This window comes from Gossypium hirsutum, chromosome D01, assembly GCF_007990345.1.
Source record: "Gossypium hirsutum isolate 1008001.06 chromosome D01, Gossypium_hirsutum_v2.1, whole genome shotgun sequence".
Classification (NCBI taxonomy): Eukaryota; Viridiplantae; Streptophyta; class Magnoliopsida; order Malvales; family Malvaceae; genus Gossypium; species Gossypium hirsutum.
The window spans coordinates 1,647,111-1,668,348 of NC_053437.1; the positions used below are offsets into that span (position 1 = coordinate 1,647,111).

Consider the following 21,238-nt stretch of genomic DNA (forward strand, 5'->3'; position numbering starts at 1 on the left):
AAAATTTGTGGACAAATTTAGAATCGAATCTAATTTAAGGATGTTTGATGGAATTAAGCATATATATATATATAAGAATCAAAAAGAAAGTAAAACAATTAAGGGAAAATGGAGAGAAGAAAATGAAATAATGTTTACAATTTTTTAGAATTTTTTAAGTGTCAATAAAATTTAATATGAATTATTTTTAACGTGTTAGATTCAAGTTGCTGGTATACACGTTTTAAGAATTTGATCCAATTGGCATTTAAACCAAATTAGAATTTGGGTAATAGTTTAATAATCTCTAGTGGAAGTAACTAATGATGTTTGAATTGAGAATTAATCGAGGTATTGATTCGAAGAGTTACATTGAAACGGTATGGGTCAGTTGAATCAACTAAAAAAATAAAGTGAATCATTTTTTATATTTTAATCGAATTGGTCGAATCTCCGGTCGAATTGATGAATTTGTAGATTGACTAGTTTGACTATGGGTTCGGTTCTAAAAACATTGGAATTGACTGAGATTATAGCATGGTTTTTATATTGGGAGAAAAATGAGATGGCATTTTTAAAAGGTTAAAATATGTATCAAGTTTTTGTATTTTCTGTATATTTAGAATTTAGTCCTTTACTTTTTTAATTTTTTGAATTTAAAAATGTAATTCAATTGTTAATACCATTAAGATTATTCTATTTAGTAACGGAATAAGTGTTAATGAGGCTAACAACTTGACTTGAATTTTGAAATTAGAAAAGTAAAAGTAAAATAAAAAGGAAGGACTAATCTTCAAATGTGTGAAGAGTGTAGGGACTTGGATCAGATTTTAACCTTTTCTAAAACTCATGTTTTCTTTCTCACTTTACCTTTTTTTTTTCTTGCTTTTCTGGTTTCTGGGTTTGTTTTTTTCTTGCCCGCTTTGAAACAAAATAGAAAAGTGAAAAAAAAAACTAAAAATTCTACAGTAAACAAACTTTATGCAAAAATAAATTAACTTTTTTTTTCTTTAAGTTAAACACCATAAAATCCATGAAATTCGAGCTGAATTTCTTTGAAAGCTGATTATTCTTCGTTAATGAAGCTCTTCAAGTAAATTCGTCTTTTAATTTTTTCAAAAATCTTTTGTGGAGGTTTAAATCGAGCTGAAAAGGAGATCTCGTGAGGTTAATTTTTTTTTTGTTCATACGAAGGATCGAACATCATCAGTGTGATGGTAACTAAGATTCATCGTAAAGAGAACAAAGAATCGTCGCTTCCACAATGCATTTCGCTAAGCTCGATGACTCTCCCATGTTCCGCAAGCAGGTTCACTCTCTTTTCGCTTGCTTCGTGCTTCGTGTTCGAGGTTTAATTTTTTAGCTTTATTATTTCCGGTTGCGTAATTTGATTGCCGTTTTAGTGAACTTTAGTGCTCCGTTTTTTTTGCATTCTGCTGTTAAAGGGTAAAATAAGAAGAAGAAAATAAGTAAACAAGCGTTTGGCTGCTTTAGAAAATTTAGATATTTAGCTTGATGACGAATAGATATTAATTTGTGGCTTTTAGGGACTGATTGATGATTTGTATTATTAGGTACTATAGGTTTTCAATAATCAGATGGCTTCTTATGCTTTTTAATTTTGAGTTAATTAAGATCCTTTTATGAGATATTCCTGGTGAACTTTTTATCATGAATATGTTTATCAAGTGCCAATCCTACATCTAAATTTGTCTTGGTAAAATGCTTATTGTAGTGGGATGGAGTATCTAAGTTTGCTTTTAAGACATTGTTTTCCTTTACTATTAGCATGGTTATGGTGAGGACATCTTCAAACTGTTGTTTCTCTTGGATTTTGAGGTGTTCTTATGCCTACGAAGATCATAGTTTGGTTAGCTTCTCTGATTTTTATGAGAAATGGATGTTGTTTCCATGCTTCCAATTCATTAGTGATTGTCTTTTTCGCCTTTATTTTGATTTTAGGTTTCAGAGTAAGTTATTTGATCTCTTGTCATGTTTATTTTGTTTTCTACACACGCTGATAATAGAGCCTTGTCAGAAAATGCATCTGTTTAGTTACTTATGGATCATACGTTGGTAATTCATTTGTTTTGTTCGGTGAGACAGATGCAATGCATGGAGGAAAGCGCAGAGTTGTTACGGGAGAGAAGCTTAAGGTTTTTTAAAGGATGTCGAAAATACACGTATGTTTAGATCATCAAATTTTGTCTGTGTATCTTTTTGTTTTCAGTAAGCAAGATCTCTTTTTGCCTTATGAACTGATATGTATGAGAATGTGACATGGCTAAGCTAAGATTTCTAATCTAAATAAAGAAATAGCCCAGTATGTCTTTCACAAATGCGCTAAGTATTGGTTTATGTTTGTTTATTTATGCCTCTTGAACATAAAGGATGTCAATTGTGTACATTAATTCTCATAACCTATTCTTGTTCCTACATTTCTGCTGTTTTGAGGAAGTCTTATATGTTAAAAACGTTCCTCGTACATGCTGGTCAAGCATCTGATACAAAAACCGAATGCAGCCTTGCATTCAAAGAAAAACTGACATTTTTGCATGCATTATTATTTTTGGTACTTAACCCTTCAAATAATTGATGGAAATCTGTGTTAAGTTGACACTTTCGTTTACTTGAGGATGCTGATACGAATATCTTTTCCATTTCTGTAAAACTAGTTACATAATTGTAGCCCTCAATTACTCTTCTTCTTCTTGGGTTTTGTCCATTGAAGAGGGAAGGAGGTGCAGTGGGGTTGCTACTGCTTGCTATTGGAGCCATGAGTTTCCGAAATATTCATTTGCATGTTTTTTTTCTGATTGCAGTGAAGGACTTGGGGAGGGATATGATGGGGACATCGCCTTTGCAAATGCCCTTGAAATGTTTGGTGGAGGCCATAATGACAATATTAGTGTGGCTTTTGGAGGTATGTATTTGCTCAATCTTTGTGCGAAAGTTGTTTATTGGAATTGCTCGAATGTTGGTTGATACTTGATGCATATGCACCTTGAAGTGATTGGGCAGTCTTTAGTGGCAGTCGCTTCACTGTTGTTGCTGTAATGCTTCCGGTTGTAATATTTGTTGGGTTGATCCCCATAAGATGTCCAAAAGCCTCCTTATTACTTTGTCCTTTCGTTCTTTTGTTCAAGCATCACATGAAGATTTATTCTGGTGCAATGATTTTTATGGCACCATAGCAATAATTGTATCCTTTTTTTCCCACTTCTTTAGGGCCTGTTATGACCAAGTTTACCATAGCATTGAGAGAAATTGGGACATACAAGGAAATTCTTCGATCCCAGGTAAATTTCTGAAGTATCTTCTGAGCATGAATACCAAATTTACGAAAGCGAGGATATGAAACTGACTGATTTTGGATAATTCAATTCTTTGACACTCTCGAACTGCTGCTACAAGAATAGTAACTGAAAGACTGATTCATATTTTAGAAATTTCAGTCATAAATGAATAGTTTTGTTTGTTATTTTCTTCCTGGCTATCTAAAATTGCAGTGCACAATCTTAAAAACTGATCTCTTGTCATTTTTAGATCTCTGTTTTGAGCATTGTGAGAATGTAAATGTTATAAATATATTGAACTTCAACACTGTATATAGTTTATTATTCAATCATATTGATTTAAAATAGTATTGAAAATAGCAAACTGCTTTCTTTTCTTTCTCAGGTTGAAACCGAGCTAAATGAAAGATTAGTGCAGTTTGTTGATACTGATTTACTTGAGGTCAAGGTAACCCCTGGTTCTTCTTGCTTTTGAGATTTAAGCAGCCATATAAATTTGGGAGGATGTGGAACTAAGTTAAAGCTGGCAACCAAATTAACTCTTGCTATAAAAATAGGTTGATATGTTTTGCTTTGATATAGGTTCATCTGAGGTTTAGTAATATGTGCATAGTTATACATCATCTATTTTATTTGATTAACTGTTGGTTTTAAAAATCTTATCTTAGTGCAGGAAGCACGTAAGCGCTTCGACAAGGCTAGTCTCATTTATGACCAGGTGCTTTAGATGCCTTTTTTGCTAGTGCAGTTTGTTGGCATGATTTTAATGTTTCTTCAATGTGATATTATAGGTCTTAAGTTGGTCTAAAATCATATTCATAGTTATAGAATTCCAATTTGAATAATCTTACAGGCTCGGGAAAAGTTTCTTTCACTGAGGAAAAGTACGAAGAGTGATATTGTCAATGTTTTGGAAGAGGTATATTGCAAAATGGCTTGATAGTTTCTATTTTCTTGTATCTGACATTCTTACCTATATATCTATCATATTGATGGAAAGTCCCTAAGTACTCTGACATTGTTGGAGTTATTCTAGGAACTTCATAATGCGAGGTCGACATTTGAGCAAGCTCGTTTCAATCTAGTGAGTGAATTGCTTGCTGATCAGTTTCTAAATTGATGTTGCTGTGATAGTTCAGAATGTTCAAGATATGTAATGAGAGCACTGTGGTTTATAATTACAGGTAACTGCTCTTTCAACTGTTGAAGCAAAAAAGAGATTTGAGTTTCTGGAAGCAGTCAGTGGGACTATGGATGCACATCGTCGTTACTTCAAACAGGTGATCACATGGCAGGACTTCTCAATTTCTTTCTCATGTTTCTATCACTTGCTTAGTGCATTTCTTCTTATTATAAGTTTTGTTCATTTGTAGGGTTACGAATTATTGCATCAAATGGAGCCATATATTAATCAGGTTTGTTATCAATTATCATACAAGTTTTCTCTAGACTAAGACAAATATCTCTACATCTTCTCTAGCTTAGCTTTGTTTCCTTCATCCACTTCATTTCCTCAAAAGAGAAGAAAAATAATATCCTATACCAAATATATATCGTTTATTTGATAGATTAGTCATAGCAGGTTATAAAATGCAAGCAAACCATAGCAGGGAAAAAAGTTGTATCTTGTCCTTTTTGATCATCCCTACATCCGTGGATTCACTATACTATTGATTGTGTGCTCATTGTTGAAATACAAGTCCTGCAGGTCTTGACTTATGCACGACAATCAAGAGAAAGATCAAACTATGAGCAGGCAGCTTTAAATGAAAGAATGCAGGAGTACAAAAGGCAGGTTGCCAGAGAGAGTAGATGGTCTTCTAATGGTTCTCCTAACGGAGATGGTATACAAGCAATAGGTAGAAGTTCACATAAAATGATAGAGGCAGTTATGCAGTCTGCTGCAAAGGGAAAGGTTTAAAGAAGCTTTTTATCTCAGAGCTCTGTTTGTGAGATTGTATTAGTCCCATCAATCTGCTTCTAAAACTGAAAAATACTCCTCCAGGTTCAAACTATTCGACAAGGCTATCTCTCAAAACGTTCGTCAAACTTAAGAGGAGACTGGAAAAGAAGATTTTTTGTCCTTGATAGCCGAGGAATGCTGTATTACTACCGCAAGCAGATTAGTAAATCATCTGTAAGAATCTTCCTGTTCTGCCCTTTGGAAAAAATATTGAGAACCAGGGTGCTTGAAGTTCATTCTATGATCAATGCTCTTTTCTGCTCTTATAATTGTTCTTCATCTATTGTTAGGGGTCTGCCGGCCACCTTTCCGGTCAGAGAAATAACTCTGATCTTGGATCTGGATTATTGGGTCGGTGGCTTTCTTCTCATAATCATGGTGGCGTACATGATGAAAAATCTGTTGCCCATCACACTGTGAACCTGCTTACATCAACTATTAAAGTTGACGCTGACCAGTCAGATTTGAGATTTTGTTTTAGGATAATTTCTCCAACAAAGAATTACACTTTGCAGGTATGACTTATGCGTGGGCTGTAGTTCTTATAGGGGTTAATATATGTATACACACAAATCGTTTCTGGGATCAACCTATTGACAAATCATTGTGCCAAAAATGTTACACTCGTGTAGGATTGAGGGTTATTATTTGGCAATTGATCCTCAATAATGTTTGATTGTGCTTGTCAGTGCAGGCAGAGAGTGCACTAGATCAGATGGATTGGATTGAGAAAATAACTGGGGTTATTGCTTCATTACTTAATTCTCAGGCCCCTGAGACGGTAATTATTAAAGATGTAGCATGAGTTTCAAGTATCGATTTCCTTATCGTTATATTGACAATTACATTCCAATACTGTTTCAGTGTCTTTCTTCTAGTCCCATGGGAAGTGGTCATCATCGATCTACCAGTGAGAGTTCGTTTGAAAGTTCTGATTTTGATCATACTGCTGGTCAAGAATATACCTCTGAGAGAAACCTTGTTAATGCACATAATGAACACCAATCAAAAGCTTCACTACATCTAAGGTCCTCTATAAAAATCGAAAAGCCAATTGATGTACTGCAAAGAGTATGCGGCAATGATAAATGTGCAGATTGTGGTGCCCCTGAACCTGATTGGGCATCTTTGAATCTGGGTGTTCTTGTTTGTATTGAATGTTCCGGTGTTCATCGTAATCTCGGTGTTCACATATCAAAGGTAAACTTAATAAATTATATATTACCTTTTTTCTGCATTCCTTATTGAGAATCCTGCATCACTAAATCTAAAGTATTTTATTTATCGATTGTTCTTTCTCTTGATTTTCTTATGTTTAATCAGTCAATGGTTCTCAGTAATGAAGGAGTAGCTTGATCTTGCTTGTTGGAGTTTGTATTAGTTGTTTCCGTAGACAAAACGTTTTCTACTGAAATGAACTCTTTACTCGGGAAAAAAAATCACTCGGTAGTGGTACCAATGTTGCCTCATCATTTATGTAACTCTTAATTTTCTGTTGGTTAATATTTCAGGTTCGATCACTTACTCTCGATGTAAAAGTATGGGAGCCCTCTGTTATAGGTTTGTTTCAATCTCTCGGCAATACCTTTGCTAACTCAGTTTGGGAGGAATTTTTGCAGTCAAGAAGTGCTCTCCATGTCGATCTCACCCTCACGGGGTAAATATATATATTTTAATTTATATATGTTTAAAATAAGATATTTCCAGTAATATAAAACCGAACTTGATTCTTTTGCTGCTTGTTACTAACGCTTGTTATTCCTGTGATGAAGCTGTTACAAGTCTGATAAACTGCAGTTGCTTCTTACGGGCAAGCCTTGTCATACTGATTCTATATCTGCAAAGGAGAAGTTCATTCATGCAAAGGTTAAGCATTTCCCATGTATTCTAGTCTTTACATTATTATTATTTTAGATAGTTGCGTAAGATGATTTTTTTTTTTTTAATTTTGATGATTAATATTTTCAGGCTTAAAATATATACAAATTTTCTAACAATTTACAATTATTCAACTAGCATAAACTGGACGGAAATTTCTGTTTTCTTTTGATCGCAGTACGCAGAAAAGCTTTTCGTTCGCAAGCCTAAAGACAAGCAACATCCTAATCCCGTGGCACAACAGATTTGGGAGGGTGTTCATGCCAATGACAAGAAGGCTGTATACCGTTATATTGTTAGTTGTGAAGCAGATATAAATGCAGTGTACGAACAATCTCCCGGGCCTTCATTAACCCTTGCCAAAGCGCTGCTACTGCAAGAACATGCGAATGCTGATAACAGCTCCAGTTACATAACAGCAGATTCATCTGATAGATCCTCTGCTAGCTCATTCAACTTGGTGGGAACCAGTGAGAGCCAAATCACAGACGATTTAGATGGTTGCACCCTACTTCACCTTGCCTGTGAAACTGCAGACATTGGCATGCTTGAACTTCTATTACAATGTGGAGCAAATATAAATGCAATGGATTCAAGAAGTCAAACGCCACTTCATCGATGTATTCACCGAGGCAAAACGGCATTTGCTAAATTACTACTTACCAGGTGATTTACTCATCTTTGCTACATTGTGTTTATATCTGCATTGTTTTCGTGCCTTTGATCTGCATACCATATACATCAGTAAAAGTATCATCGAGACGCCTGTACTAGAAGTCAGATTGCATTTTGCCTCTACTCAAAAATGGGTAAAGTAGTCTTTGTATGTTAGATCAAAGAGCAAACTGGTTAGTTTGTTAAAAATTCCATTCGTTTCTACTGTTAAAAACTAATTCCTGTACGTCAGCATGAGGTAGATGTGGCATGCCACGTGTCACTATTTGAATATTCCATCAGCTATATCAGTTTTAAAACGTATAAATGAATGAAATTTTTAATAGAAAGAATCAATTTGCTCTTTTTATCTAACTATAGGCTAATTTGCCTGTTTTTTAAGTAGAAGAGGTAAAATGCAATCTGACTTCTAGTACAGAGACTTCTATGGTACTTTTACCTTTATACATCGTATCCATCGTATTTGGAATGTCATGACAATTTATGTGGTTTTTGCAGGGGAGCGGATCCACATGCGATAAATAGGGAAGGGAAAACCCCTCTTAAACTTGCAGTAGAATCTGATATCAGTGACAGTGAGGTCCTTGCTTTATTAGCAGATGCCAACCGGTAAATTCCCCGAAAAAAAGAAAGTAAGTGCGACTGGAACCTGAAGTGTGGAATTTGAAAATCGTATTCGTTTTTTTTTTTGTGTGTGTGTAATTTACTAAATCTATGGATGTCATTAGTGTTTGGTTTGATGGGGGATTTTAGAGGAGAGTGAAAATGGAATGTGGTAAAGGCAATGGCATGCAATGTGTTGTGTGTTTGTTAGTTTTGTTCCTTTTCATGGTGGGAGCTGTTGAGTAGAGGATTAGATTTTAGGGCAATTCTGTGTTCTTACATTTGTTTTATTCAGATGCTTTGTTCTGCGTTCTCTCTCTCTCTATATATATCTGTCGAATAACTACTTGTATTCGGTAGTCACATTGATCTTGACTAGATTCCGAATTGGGGGTAAGTTGGATCCCCAAATTGGAGAGCATCTCCGATTGAATAATTACAACTCCGATGTTGTTTAAGGTTGTATTCTCCAATGCTTTTCAGATGAGTTTTTTCATTAAAAAGTGTTTTTCCTTAAAAAAACAATAAAGAACATACGTCAGTGTAGAAAAATTTTTAACTTATTTTAAGTGCTTTTTCACAGATGAAAAATCAGAAATTTTTAGCTTTTTTCAGCTCAAAAGTGCTTTTGGCTGATATTTTAATTTTTTAACCTTACTATTTCTTCTTTTAAATAGATGTTAGAACTTAGAATTAATTAAAAATAGTACAAATGTGTTAAAAGCATTAATTAAAAATAAAAAATAATTCTTAAAATAATACAATTGTGTCAATATCTAATTACAAATATTTAATTATTATATTTAAATGTTTAAATATAGTTTATATATTCTAATTCAATTTAATAAATAATTAATATTAATTACTTAGAAATATTTAAAATTAATATTATATATTAAAATATTAACAATAAGTTATAGTAAATTATTTTTTATATTTTTTGCTAAAATATCATAATATTAACTAATTTGAACATTATTTAAATACATATTTGTTACTTTATAATATCATGTCTAAAATGAATATTTTATTTCTCAAAAGTATTTTTTGACAGTAATATCAAACACTCAAATTTTTCAAAAGCACTTCTCAAAATACTTTTCTACAGCACTTTTTAAAAGCATTGCCAAATTAGCTCTAAATCAGGTCGAGAACTGACCGGAGTATTGATCTTGAAAAAAGGGGTTAGACCAATTGAATCGAGTTAAAAAAATTGTTTGAATCAGTTTTCTCTAATTTTTAATAATTATTTTTCTTTATTTTTATAATTAAATTGGTTGAACCTAATTGAATTTATTAAATTACTTATTTAATATTATTAATAAATTTCTTCTCCCTTATAAATTTATCTTTATTTATTTTTTTAGTGTTTGGTTAATTTGTGATACCAAATGCAATCAAAAAATTTAAATTAGTATAAATAAATGAATAAATAAATTTATCTTTTGTCTCTTTTTTACCTAATCGTATTCAATTAACTAATCACTATATTCAATTTAAAAAAAAAGCTTTTTTGATATAATTCCATTTTATTAAAATAAAACTATCATGGATAATCAAGTTGGTACAAAACAAGTGTCGGGCTATACAAAAACCTGAACCAGTGGATCTACTCATATTTCATTTTTAAGTTAAAATTTGCTTCAAGTCCCTGTACTTTTAGTCTTTAACCCCTTACTTTTATTCCAAAGAGATCTTTGCTTTCCTTATTTAAAAATGCAAGTTCAATTCTTACCATCGTTAAATTTTTTAATAAATTTAAGTTCATTACAAATAGTATCTTTTTAATTACATGATTATCAAATGAATATCCATTTTTATTTCAAAATATCACACCAAATTTTTTTTTTAAAAAAAAGGTGCTAACGACCGGAACTGAATTTTGAAAATTTTAAAAATAGAGGGATTACATTTCTAAAAATAAAAGCACATGGACTAAATTCTAAATTTACGAAGAGTAATGAACTTAAAAGTATATTTTAATCTAGATCAAAATATGCCATAAGTCTCTATACTTCTCTCAAATTTAAAATTTAATCCTTATACTTTTGTTTTTAGAAATTTAGTCTTACTTTTCAGATTTCAAAATTCAAATTTAAGTGTCAACATTATTATTATTTTTGTTAAATTAATTGTGACATTTTAAAATAATAAAAAATCTCCTCGGTAGCTATATAACTAGAAATAACGTTATAATAAACTTAAATTTAATAATATTAACAATTCAACTTAAATTTTAAAATTTAAAAATAAAAGAATTAATCTCTAATAATTCAATTTCAATTTTTTTTAAAAAAAGTATAGTGATTTATGACATTTTAACCCAACTACTCATAACTCCAAATCTTAAAATAGAAAAATAAAATAAAACTTTTCAAGTGCGTTGCAATTTACGGTCAACCGATGAAATCATTTTTTTGCATGAAGTAGGCGAAGCGACAAGCACGAAGCAGACCGACTTTAGTAAAATAGTCGGCTCACCCACACCAATAAGATTTCAACCCCACAGATTGCTACTCTCGCGCTCACGTTGTTTTAATGCATTATTTATTGAAGTGTCAAAATATTATCCTGTCATGCGTCTTAAACTTAACGTCATTGAATTTAGGTGGCAATTTAGTTGACAGAAGAAAATTTTGAATATTAATCTTGAACGAAGAAAATTAAAAATAATAATATAAAAAATAAATAAATTTATGTACTAATTTTATATTTAACCCTTAATTTAAATACAAATTACACCATTAAAATTAAGGAAAACATTCCACCACGTGATTCCGGCGGTGCTTTCATTTTAACAAATATTTTCATTAATTTTCTACCCACCTTTCCTCTCTTGTAATTGCGTTCACGCCACACTACTTAATATTAGATTATGGAAATAATTAATTGTGTACTAAATTTTATATATGTTGAGGGCAAAGGACACGGTTCGGAGTAGCGGTTTAGGGAAAAATTTTAGATCGGTTGAGCCTGAATCGGTATAGATTGATTGAATTGACGACTGAATTTGTTAAACTGTTTTTTACTTGTTTTATTATTATGAATTTTTTTAATGATTCATTGAATCAAAAACTTTGATTAAGGGGAGGGTGACTCCTTTAAGTAGGGGCGAAATTAGAAATTTTTTTTAAGGGGGTCGAAATTAAATTGTAATTTTTACGATAGAAAAATTGTAATTTCACTATTTTAATAGACTATATATTTATAATTTTTAAATGATTAAATCAAAATTTTATATTTATAAGGGGGCCAAACTGTAGTTTTATCTTCACTAATTTTATATGAAAAAAATTTCATTTTAGGGGGGGTTGGGCCCTTACTAGCCCCCTTAGTTTCGCCACTTCCTTTAAGAGAAGTATTCTGAGTGTTGTTTGCCGCTTGCCAAAGTTGTCTCTCGACTCTATGAGTGCCAAAGTGATTGAAGTTATCTAAAGAGATAGTAGGTTCAACAGAGAAAAAGTGCATCGTTGAATCACATAATTGCCTAACAAGGCTATAAAATAGCATGGGTTCAAACCCTACCTAGGTGGTCATGCACCACACATGCGATCAGATCCGATAAAATATTTGTGCTCAGTTGAATTCATCACCTCTTCAAGTAATTTCAAGCACTTTAGCTCTTTTTACAGTCAAAAGATAAATCTTCAATTAAGAACAATACTGATCCGTTAAAAAACCGATCAGGTGAGAGTTTTAGCTTTAATGATTGAGATGTAGGTTTAAACACTTTAAGATGACATGTTAATTGTATTTTAATTTGTTTATTAAAGTTGGATTTATCAATTATTGAGTATTTTATGAATGCAACACTTGATTATGATATGTTTTGATTATATAATTATAACTTATAATCTTTTTAAAATCATAATTTGGTCCTCACTGACGTGGCACTTTGCCTAAAACCTGTGTACATACACCCTGATTTCCTAACAACCCATTTATTTAGCAATTCCATTATATTATTAAAAAAATTAAAATTTTATACTTTTCATATATTTAGAATTTAGTCCCTTGTTTTTTTTAAAAATTATTTAATCCCTCAAACATTTCGAATTTAAAAATATAATTTCAATTGTTAACATCGGTAATATCATTTTTTTTTGTTATATGGCTGCTAGACCTGTCCATGGGCCGGGCCGGGCTCGGGAAAAAATTTTCGGGCCGACTCTTAGGCCTGGCCCGAAATATGGGCCTGAAATTTTGCCCATGCCCGGCCCGTGAAAAAAATAATAAGCCCGAGCTCGGCCCAGCCCGGCCTGGTTTTTAATAAACACAGAAAAAATATTTTAAAAAAATAAAAAAATATTTTTAAAGTATTTTAAAATTAAAAAATAAAAAATATATATATTTATTATATTTGGGCCGGGCCGGGCCTAGCCCAAAAAAGTTGAGCCTGAGCCCGGCCCATTTTTTAAACGGGCCTCGTTTTTTGTCCAAGACCATATTTTGGGCGGGCCGTCGGGCCGGGCCGGGCCAGGCCGCCCGGCCCATGGGCAGGTCTAATGGCTGCTAATTGATTTTTTTTTTAATTTCAAAATATCATATCATGAAATTTAACATAATAAATTTAACGATTTAACAGTTTGAAGTAAATTTTGAAATTTGAAAAGTTGAGGAATTAAATTCTTGAAAGTGAAAATATACGATTTTTTTTATTATAAAGTTATTGGTATTGAATGTTACCAAATATTTTAAGTTAAATTCTGCTATAAGTCATTGTACTTTACAAAAAGTTATGGATTTAGTTCCTATACTTTAATTTAATCATTTTTAGTCCTTGTACTTTTCAAAACTTAAAATTTTAGTCTTCATCAAAAAAATAACTATTAAATTCATTAAGTTCTGTTATTTCCAAAATCTAATGTGACAAACAAATTATTATATGTGTAATGTTATATCACATTATTATTTCCGCATATTACTCACTAAAATTCCAGTTAATGCACTAAAGACTATCATTTATGTCAAGACTGAAATTCGAACGTTGAAAAGTTTATGGATTTAAAATAAACCAATTGAAGAATATCGATTAAATATACAATTGTATGCATAGTACATGACTAGTAATTGTATTTAACCTAACAAATTTAATTGCTACTGTTTGGGTCAGGACTAAAATTTTAAAATTTAAAAAATATAAGGACTAAAATTGATAAATTTAAAATACATGAACTAAATTCACAACTTTTGCAAAGTAAATGGACTAATAGAATAACTTAACCATATTTTTTACTATTACTAGTACTTAAACTCAGTCAAAAAAATATTTTTAAGACATTTTGATAGTCGTAAATAGTTTTTTTTCTGTATAATCAAGGTATTTTACCATTCATGAATACGTATTTTTTCAAGGCTCATGACTATCTTTTCTAACAATATCATCTCCAGTATTAGAACTTAAATTCTTTCCCTAAAAATAGGTAAAAAAAATCCTCTCCAGTCCCTCAATTTCAAAATTGAACAAATTGATCCCTTCAATAAAAAAAAAACCTTGAGCAATTTAATCTCTATCAGTTTCAAAAGTGAACAACTAAAGACAATTAATCACGACGTTAATATTTTCCATCAATTGTACATGATTTTGATTGGTATAATAACAAAGTTAGCCCTTAAAATCTACACATTCCGTCAATTTAGTCATAATTTAACAAATTTATCCCGCAACATTTGTGTAAATGTTGACGGCGCATTTGTTGATTTTTTTTTTAGAATTAAGGCCAGAATGACAAAACATGTAAACACTGAACTCTAAATTTATTATTATATCAATCAAAATTAACGGCGTGATCAATTATCCTCATTTGTTCACTTTCGAAATTAACAGCGGTAATTGATCCAATTTTTTGAGAGAGATTAATCCGCTCGATTTCGAAATTGAAAGAGATTGAAGAAGTATGTTGGTCCAACATGTCTACAATTATTGGTCACAAACATAAATAATTCAATTGCACCATCAAATTAAAGATTTAAATCTCCAAATCTTCTACCCAAAAAAAAGTCCCAAACCTTAATTAATTCACATGTAACATGTGATACTAGCAACGTGATGGAGAGTCTATTCGCACAAAGGTTTTTTATGAAGTAGAATTGGTCAAATTTTGCAAAAAGTATAATTTGGTCAAACAAAAGAAAAATCAAAGTTGACAGTCCTTATACTGCAATTATATATATTTTTCATTATAATGTCAATTTTGATACAGCAGAAATATCCTTTGCACTTGCTCCCCTGTCTCCCACCCATTAAATTTAGACCAAATCAACGACGAAAAATAATATATTAATAATAAAAATAATTTTATATATGATTTGCAATTACAGAATAATTATTAGAAAATATTTTAAAAAAAATTAAAATCATAATTACACACTCTAAATTTTGTTGAAAGTTTACATATTTTATATATAAGATTTTTATTATTAATAATAAGGCATAATAACTTTTTTGGTCCTCCAAATTTATAAAAAAAAGTGATTTTAGTCATCTATTTAGTGTTTCGTCTCTTTTAACCTTTGAATTTGTATTTTTATCAAATCACTTTAAAATGGATGGAAAATTTTGTTAACTTTATTGACATGACATATACGTGGATGACATGATAATATTTAATTATTTTAAAATTTTAAAATATTAAAAAATATTTTTTTATATTTTATGTTTTTAATAATTTTTAATTTTTAAATATATTTTTTGAATTTTTAAAATTTTAAAAAAGTAATTATATGATGACATGTCGTCTATGTGGCAATTCACATGTATACCACATCAACAAAGTTAAAAAAATATTAACTTTTTCATCCATTTTGGGGTAATTTGATAAAATAATATAAATTTAAGGGTTAAAATAAAATTAAATGAAAAGCTTTTTTTTTTTTTTGAAGTGAGTATGCCTAATAAAAGTAAAGGCATCTGCACTACTACCCAGCCGTAGTCAATAACAATACATACTAAAATAATATTCTTTTAAAATCATTTGGGATAAACAATATTTAATCACTGAACTTAATAATAATTTTCAACTTGGTCCTTAATTTTTTTTCCTACATTAGTACTAAAACTTGACAACTTTTCTCAATTATGATTTACGTAATGATGTGGTACTTTGAGATTATATAATATCATTACATATGAGATTGGTTGATAATATCAGAATGCAATGTCGTCACATGGGCAAAAAAACCAGAAACCAAATTGGGAAAATTTGTTAAGTTCAGGAGTTAAATGTAAAAAAAAAAATCAATTTATATAAGTTCAAGAAAAGAAGGGTTGATTGCATCAAATATCCCCATATTAGCCCTGGTTCTAAACTAACATTTAAACTTTAAATATTTTCAATTGAGTCCTAAAAGTATTAGTATTGTATTAATTAGGTCCTATCATTATCATAGCCATCAATTTAGGCGATAAATGATAGTTTAGATATGACACGGTGTATATTTAAAACACATGGATCAGACCATAAACACGAATGTAACTGCACATTGGTAGTTGGATTTGATGTGTTAAAAACATAAACAATTGTCATTATACACACGTTTACTATTTAATTAATGTATTTTAAACATGCTCATTGTCATGTTTTAACTAATATTTAACATCTAAGCTGATGGTTATATCGGTGAAATGACGTGATTGATACAATACTAAGTACTAAATTAAAAAAAATTGAAATTGGATGACCAGATCCAAATTTGAGTCATAATTTAGGGATGTCAGGTGAAATTAACCCAAAAAGAGGAAAGAAACATATAAAGACTGACGTATACACTATTATGGTCATAGAGTTGAACCTTCTTCATTTGTTGGCAACACAGATCCCACGTGGAAGACGTGTACGTATTATTTTTTTTATACGCTTTACCCACCGAATATACAATTTTTAATAAATAATTCAAATAAAATCACCATTTTTAATAATTATTATTAGGTAATACAATCAATTTATGTTTTAGTCACTCAAGTTTGAAAAGTTACAAAATGGTCACTAAATAAACTATCCTTAAGTTTTTTTTTTTATTTAAGTCACTAAGCTATTTTTTTTAAGTCCAGCTAGTGAGTACCAAGTGACGATTTAACGATCAATATGGTAGATCAGCACATGTCAACGAGTAGAAGAACATGTCTTAGATCCAAGGCGATTTGACGGTTAGTGTAGTAGATCGGAGAAAAAAACTGTTTGGATTTTGATTCATAGATTCGTGACGTTCAAAATTATTTTTTGAAAAAAAAACTGAACTGTGGAAGAGAAGAGGAATGAGAGGTTTCGATTGGTGGAAGCTGTGCAAGCAAAGAAAGCTATACAACAACGATTTTGACAGCCCAATGATTTAAATGAAAACTTTCAAATGGTTAAAGGATTATTTTGTAACTTTTTAAAGTTGAGTGACTAAAATTTAAATATACTAATAGTTAGTGACATTAGCTTGAATTTACCCATATTATTATTATTAATAAATACAGAGAATCTCCTTTAATACATTGTCATGCATCTCGTGTAATGCAATTTTCATTTATGCCAAAAAAATCCTTCACTTTCCCTCCGCTTCTTCATATATATATGCTTCAATTTTCTCTCATTTTCTTTTAAACCAAACAGAAACAAAAAAGAAAAGAGAGGAAAAGGATTTTTCATTTTTTTCTCTTTGAAAAGTTAAAGAAAAAATGTCCAGAGCTACCGTCGAGCTTGATTTCTTCGGCATGGAGAAAGCCAATTCCTGCAAATCTCAGTTCCAGAAATTCCTCGATCGCCGCCGGAGCTTCCGAGGTAACGTTTCGATTATTTTTTTTTGAATTTTTAGTGATTTTTTTGTGAATTTTTAGTGCTTTTAAGTGATAGTTAGTGATTTTTTTTTTGAATTTTGATAGGTATTCAAGGTGCCATTTCGAAGATGAATCCGGAACTTATCAAATCTGTGATTGCTTCCGGTTCGACGAACCGGAATCCGGTTGATTGGAGAAAATCCTTTTCGGTTCCGTCGAGTCCTAAAGAAGATCGGAGTACTTCGCTTCCTTCTTTACCTCTACTCAATCCTGCTTTGAGGTACGTACTGAACTCGTTTCCGTATTTTCATGGTTGATCTAGCATCGTAATCGATTTTAAATCATTAAAGTGAATATAAAAAAAAGAAAAAGGTTTTAACATTTTTTTTTTCAGGTCTACTCCTTCTGAGGATAGTCCTGAAACAGCACCGTTGACGATTTTTTACAACGGAACGGTTTCCGTAATCAATGTACCTCGAGACAAGGTTCGTTTATCCATAGATAGGAAAGGAATTAAATTAATCCTTCTTTCTTTTTTAAATTCAGTGCATTAAACTTGTGTTTAAAAAAAAAAAAAATAGGCGGAAAGCATCTTCAAACTTGCCGTTGAAGGAAGCTCAAAAAACATTGAATCTGTAGACTCATCAAAAGCTGCAAATCCTTCAAGTGATCAACAAAACCTCCTCGAAGCTCGTAATGGAGGTTAGTATTATATACGTACATATGTATTTATGTATGTATGTATGTACGTACTTTTGGTAACTTAAGCTATTGTTTTGGATATTTTTATGCAGATTTGCCAATTGCTAGAAGAAAGTCGCTGCAAAGATTTCTGGAAAAGCGCAAAGAGAGGTTAGATATATTACTGTGTTGGAGACGAATTTACAGAATTTTTACTAATTTTCTAAAAAAAAACAACAACTGAAAGTATGATTTATAGAAATTTTATTAAGCTCGGAAATATTTTCTGTTGAGTGGGTTGGGATCATTCGTTTCAAAATGTCAAGTATTGTTCTTGGATCGTGCCAATTCTTTGTCTTCCACCTTTGTCGAGAGCCGCATAGGGTTCATAAAGAGGGAGTGCCTCAAGGCAACGAGCCATATGTGAGCGCACGGTCACCCATCAACGGCTAATTGCTCCCTTTCTATGAATCGTATATGGTTTTCGACAAACGTAAGAGACAAAATTCTAGCAAGACCCAAAGACAATACTTTAAAAACTTTTCTTGAAAGAATTGTTCCCTCAACAATTTCAATCATTAAAAGAAAATTAAAATCGAGTATAAAGAATTTGTTATCCCTTAAAGAAGGTATCAATTTAGATAAAAACTACTGAAATATCGATTGATTTTACTTTAACTTCAAATGTGTTAGACTAAAAAATACCCTTCACCCAATTAGTTTTAGGATGGTACTTCATAACTAAATATTGCATCCTTATGTCATATTGTTAGGTAAAATAAAAATAAATCTAAAATAAATAGGTATTGTGGTACACTTCGTATAAATATTATTTTATAAGTAGATTAAAAAACCATTATATATATATTAATTAAGATTTTTTTAAAAATAAAATATATGACGATTTCTTAATTTTAATAGTGAGGATTAATTAGTTTATTTATTTTTATAAAATCCAAAATCCTTTTTATTTATAAAAATCTCCCTCTTGTTTTGAAAGCATAATGCATTTCAACCTATATAAAAAACCAAATGTGATTTTGCTTGCTTGTATTGAAGCACATGGAAAAGGCAACGATTTGGAAAATGACCAAATTATGGTGTTTTCTAAACCGTGTCAACCAAGCCATCTATTTAAGAATTTTAACTTTTTTATTTATTACTTTTTCACTTTCACATTTAAATTTCCAATATACAAAAGGCACTAAATATATATTTTCTTTTTTAAAAGATTAAACCTACATCACACGGTTTTGAACAGGGAGGCACATTGACCACGAGTCCCATCACCAAACGGTCCATGTTTTCCTCCCTAGCTAAATATTTCATTCATTTATTGATTTGCCAAACACCTACTTTTGACAAACATTTAATAAATCTAGTAATAGGCTCAATCACACTTTGAATAATAATACATTATTTTTATGATATAGTCGTACATATGATATTTTTACGAGTAATTTTTTTTAAATAAAATATTTTCATGATAATATAATTTATAAAATTTTATTAAAATTTTGTTGATGAGCGATAACAACTTAATCAATGGTCGGTCTCGGTGATTTCTCACTTATTTAAATTAAAAATTCATCACAAAATATTGGCTTTCTCTTTGTTTGTTTCTATGAATTGAGTATGTTTATATTTCATTTCAGATTGTTGCCATTTAAGTTGTGGGGTTTGCTTAAAATTTTCAAAAATTTTAGATACTTAATTAGAATTTTTAAAAATTACAAAAGGCATAATGAAAATTTTGGAATCACATTGAAAAGTTGGCCTTAAGGGGCATCTGTTTAGTTTGAGTTTTGGATAATTTCAGTTTTTTATTGGTTCGGCTTTAGGGTCGGATCATTTGGGTTTGATATTAAAGTCTTTTAGGCTGGGTTTCTTGTTTTAATTGATTTAGATTTAAGTCATTTTAAAGTATTTATTCCAATAATTTTGAGTTTAAACTATTTTAAGTTTGAATAAATTTATGTTTCGATTTCGTTGAATGGGCCAAAACATAAATAAATTTTTGTTGATGTGATGCTTGAAATCATCAATGAAACAACGAAGTTTCCTCTCAAAAACGTCAAATATCTAACACATGGTTTTATTTGTTTTCGTTTTTAGGTTGACTTCCCCTTATGCTTGGTAGTCGCTATACACCACCTAAACCAAAAAACGCGTTTTGAAGAAAAAAGGAGGAAGGGCCCCATTTTATTAAACACAACGTAGAAGAAAACTCAAAAAAGGAGCCGACAAAGAAAGATAATTTTAGTTTTAGCTTATACAGATAATATAATATATATCTACAAATATATAGAAGAAAATGGCTAATTTAGGGTCTAATAATAGGGACTTGAAGCATTTCTTTTTCTTTTTTTTTAATTTATATATATTTATGGATTTGAAGACGTTGGTTTTTATGTCACATGTTATATGCTGACCTTTCCTTTAATTAATTAATTTATGACTTTATTTACTGTTATTATACAATTCTAATAAAAGCATGTGTTTGTTATTATTAATTTTACTACCTGTTTTGGTGCATTGAATTATTCCCTCACTGGAATTGGCACGTGTTACGGAATGTCTAGATCACTGTTACGTGATCTTTTTCTCCTCTCTGTGTTTTCTTCCCATTTTCATTCCCCATGTACTCTGATTTTGGTAAATAAAATAAAATTTGGTAACTGAAGTTATCAATTGAATCAAATTCAAGTTTAATAATATTTGATTTCATCTTGAATTTTTTTGTTATATATTTTTATATTATTAAATTATGTTATTATTTTTAATATATATTTTTAGTCTTAAGTTTAATTATCGAGTTGAGTTTAAGCTCGAGTATAATTGAGCTCGAACTCGAGTAGTTTAATTATATCTTGAGCTTAAAAACAAATGTTTGATCGTGCTTGAGTCGAGTATCAAGCTCATCTCGACTCACTCGTATAAATATTTGGGTTAATATGCTAATTAGGGCCTAAACTCGATAATTTTGAGAACAATGGTCTAGTTTAGGCTCTAATGTGAGAATAATTATCAAGTTCAACAATTAATTTAAATAAAAAAAATTCAAGTCTCGACATAAGAACAATTACTAAGTTCAGATCCAAAAAATGAATTTATCCTAAATTATTTTATAAGATGTTATTATGAATAATATTCAGAAATAACTATTACAAAGTACAATTCATTTGGTATTTTAGATATGGTTCATAATAAATTTGGATATGTCTTATTTTATTTTTGAGATTTCAGCTAAAATAAAATTTAGAGAAAACAAAAATAATTTATATAGAGAAGATCTCAAATTCTTTTTGAAAGAAATAAGTTTTGTTACAAGTACATATCCGAACAACTATTAAGTATAATCAAACCATTATAACACACAAATAGATAAAAAATAAAAAATGA

At 30.5% G+C, this 21,238-nt stretch overlaps 2 protein-coding genes across 2 annotated transcripts; both read left to right on the plus strand.

The window, feature by feature from the left end:
- Window positions 1-860: 860 nt before the first annotated feature.
- Window positions 861-8,707, plus strand: LOC107933093 (ADP-ribosylation factor GTPase-activating protein AGD3). The gene is made up of 19 exons (XM_016865244.2): window positions 861-1,288; window positions 2,086-2,162; window positions 2,802-2,902; window positions 3,208-3,278; window positions 3,661-3,723; window positions 3,949-3,993; window positions 4,129-4,194; window positions 4,312-4,359; window positions 4,460-4,555; window positions 4,649-4,690; window positions 4,984-5,190; window positions 5,281-5,412; window positions 5,529-5,753; window positions 5,933-6,019; window positions 6,103-6,438; window positions 6,750-6,895; window positions 7,011-7,104; window positions 7,295-7,782; window positions 8,290-8,707. Exons 1-19 carry the CDS (start codon window positions 1,244-1,246, stop codon window positions 8,402-8,404), a joined length of 2,484 nt encoding a protein of 827 aa, XP_016720733.1. The 5' UTR covers window positions 861-1,243; the 3' UTR covers window positions 8,405-8,707.
- An 8,168-nt stretch (window positions 8,708-16,875) lies between these two features.
- Window positions 16,876-20,354, plus strand: LOC107933043 (protein TIFY 9). The gene is made up of 6 exons (XM_016865190.2): window positions 16,876-17,159; window positions 17,261-17,435; window positions 17,550-17,640; window positions 17,737-17,857; window positions 17,950-18,007; window positions 19,952-20,354. The coding sequence occupies exons 1-6, from the start codon at window positions 17,057-17,059 to the stop codon at window positions 19,974-19,976; spliced, it is 573 nt and encodes a 190-aa protein (XP_016720679.1). The 5' UTR covers window positions 16,876-17,056; the 3' UTR covers window positions 19,977-20,354.
- Window positions 20,355-21,238: the final 884 nt, after the last annotated feature.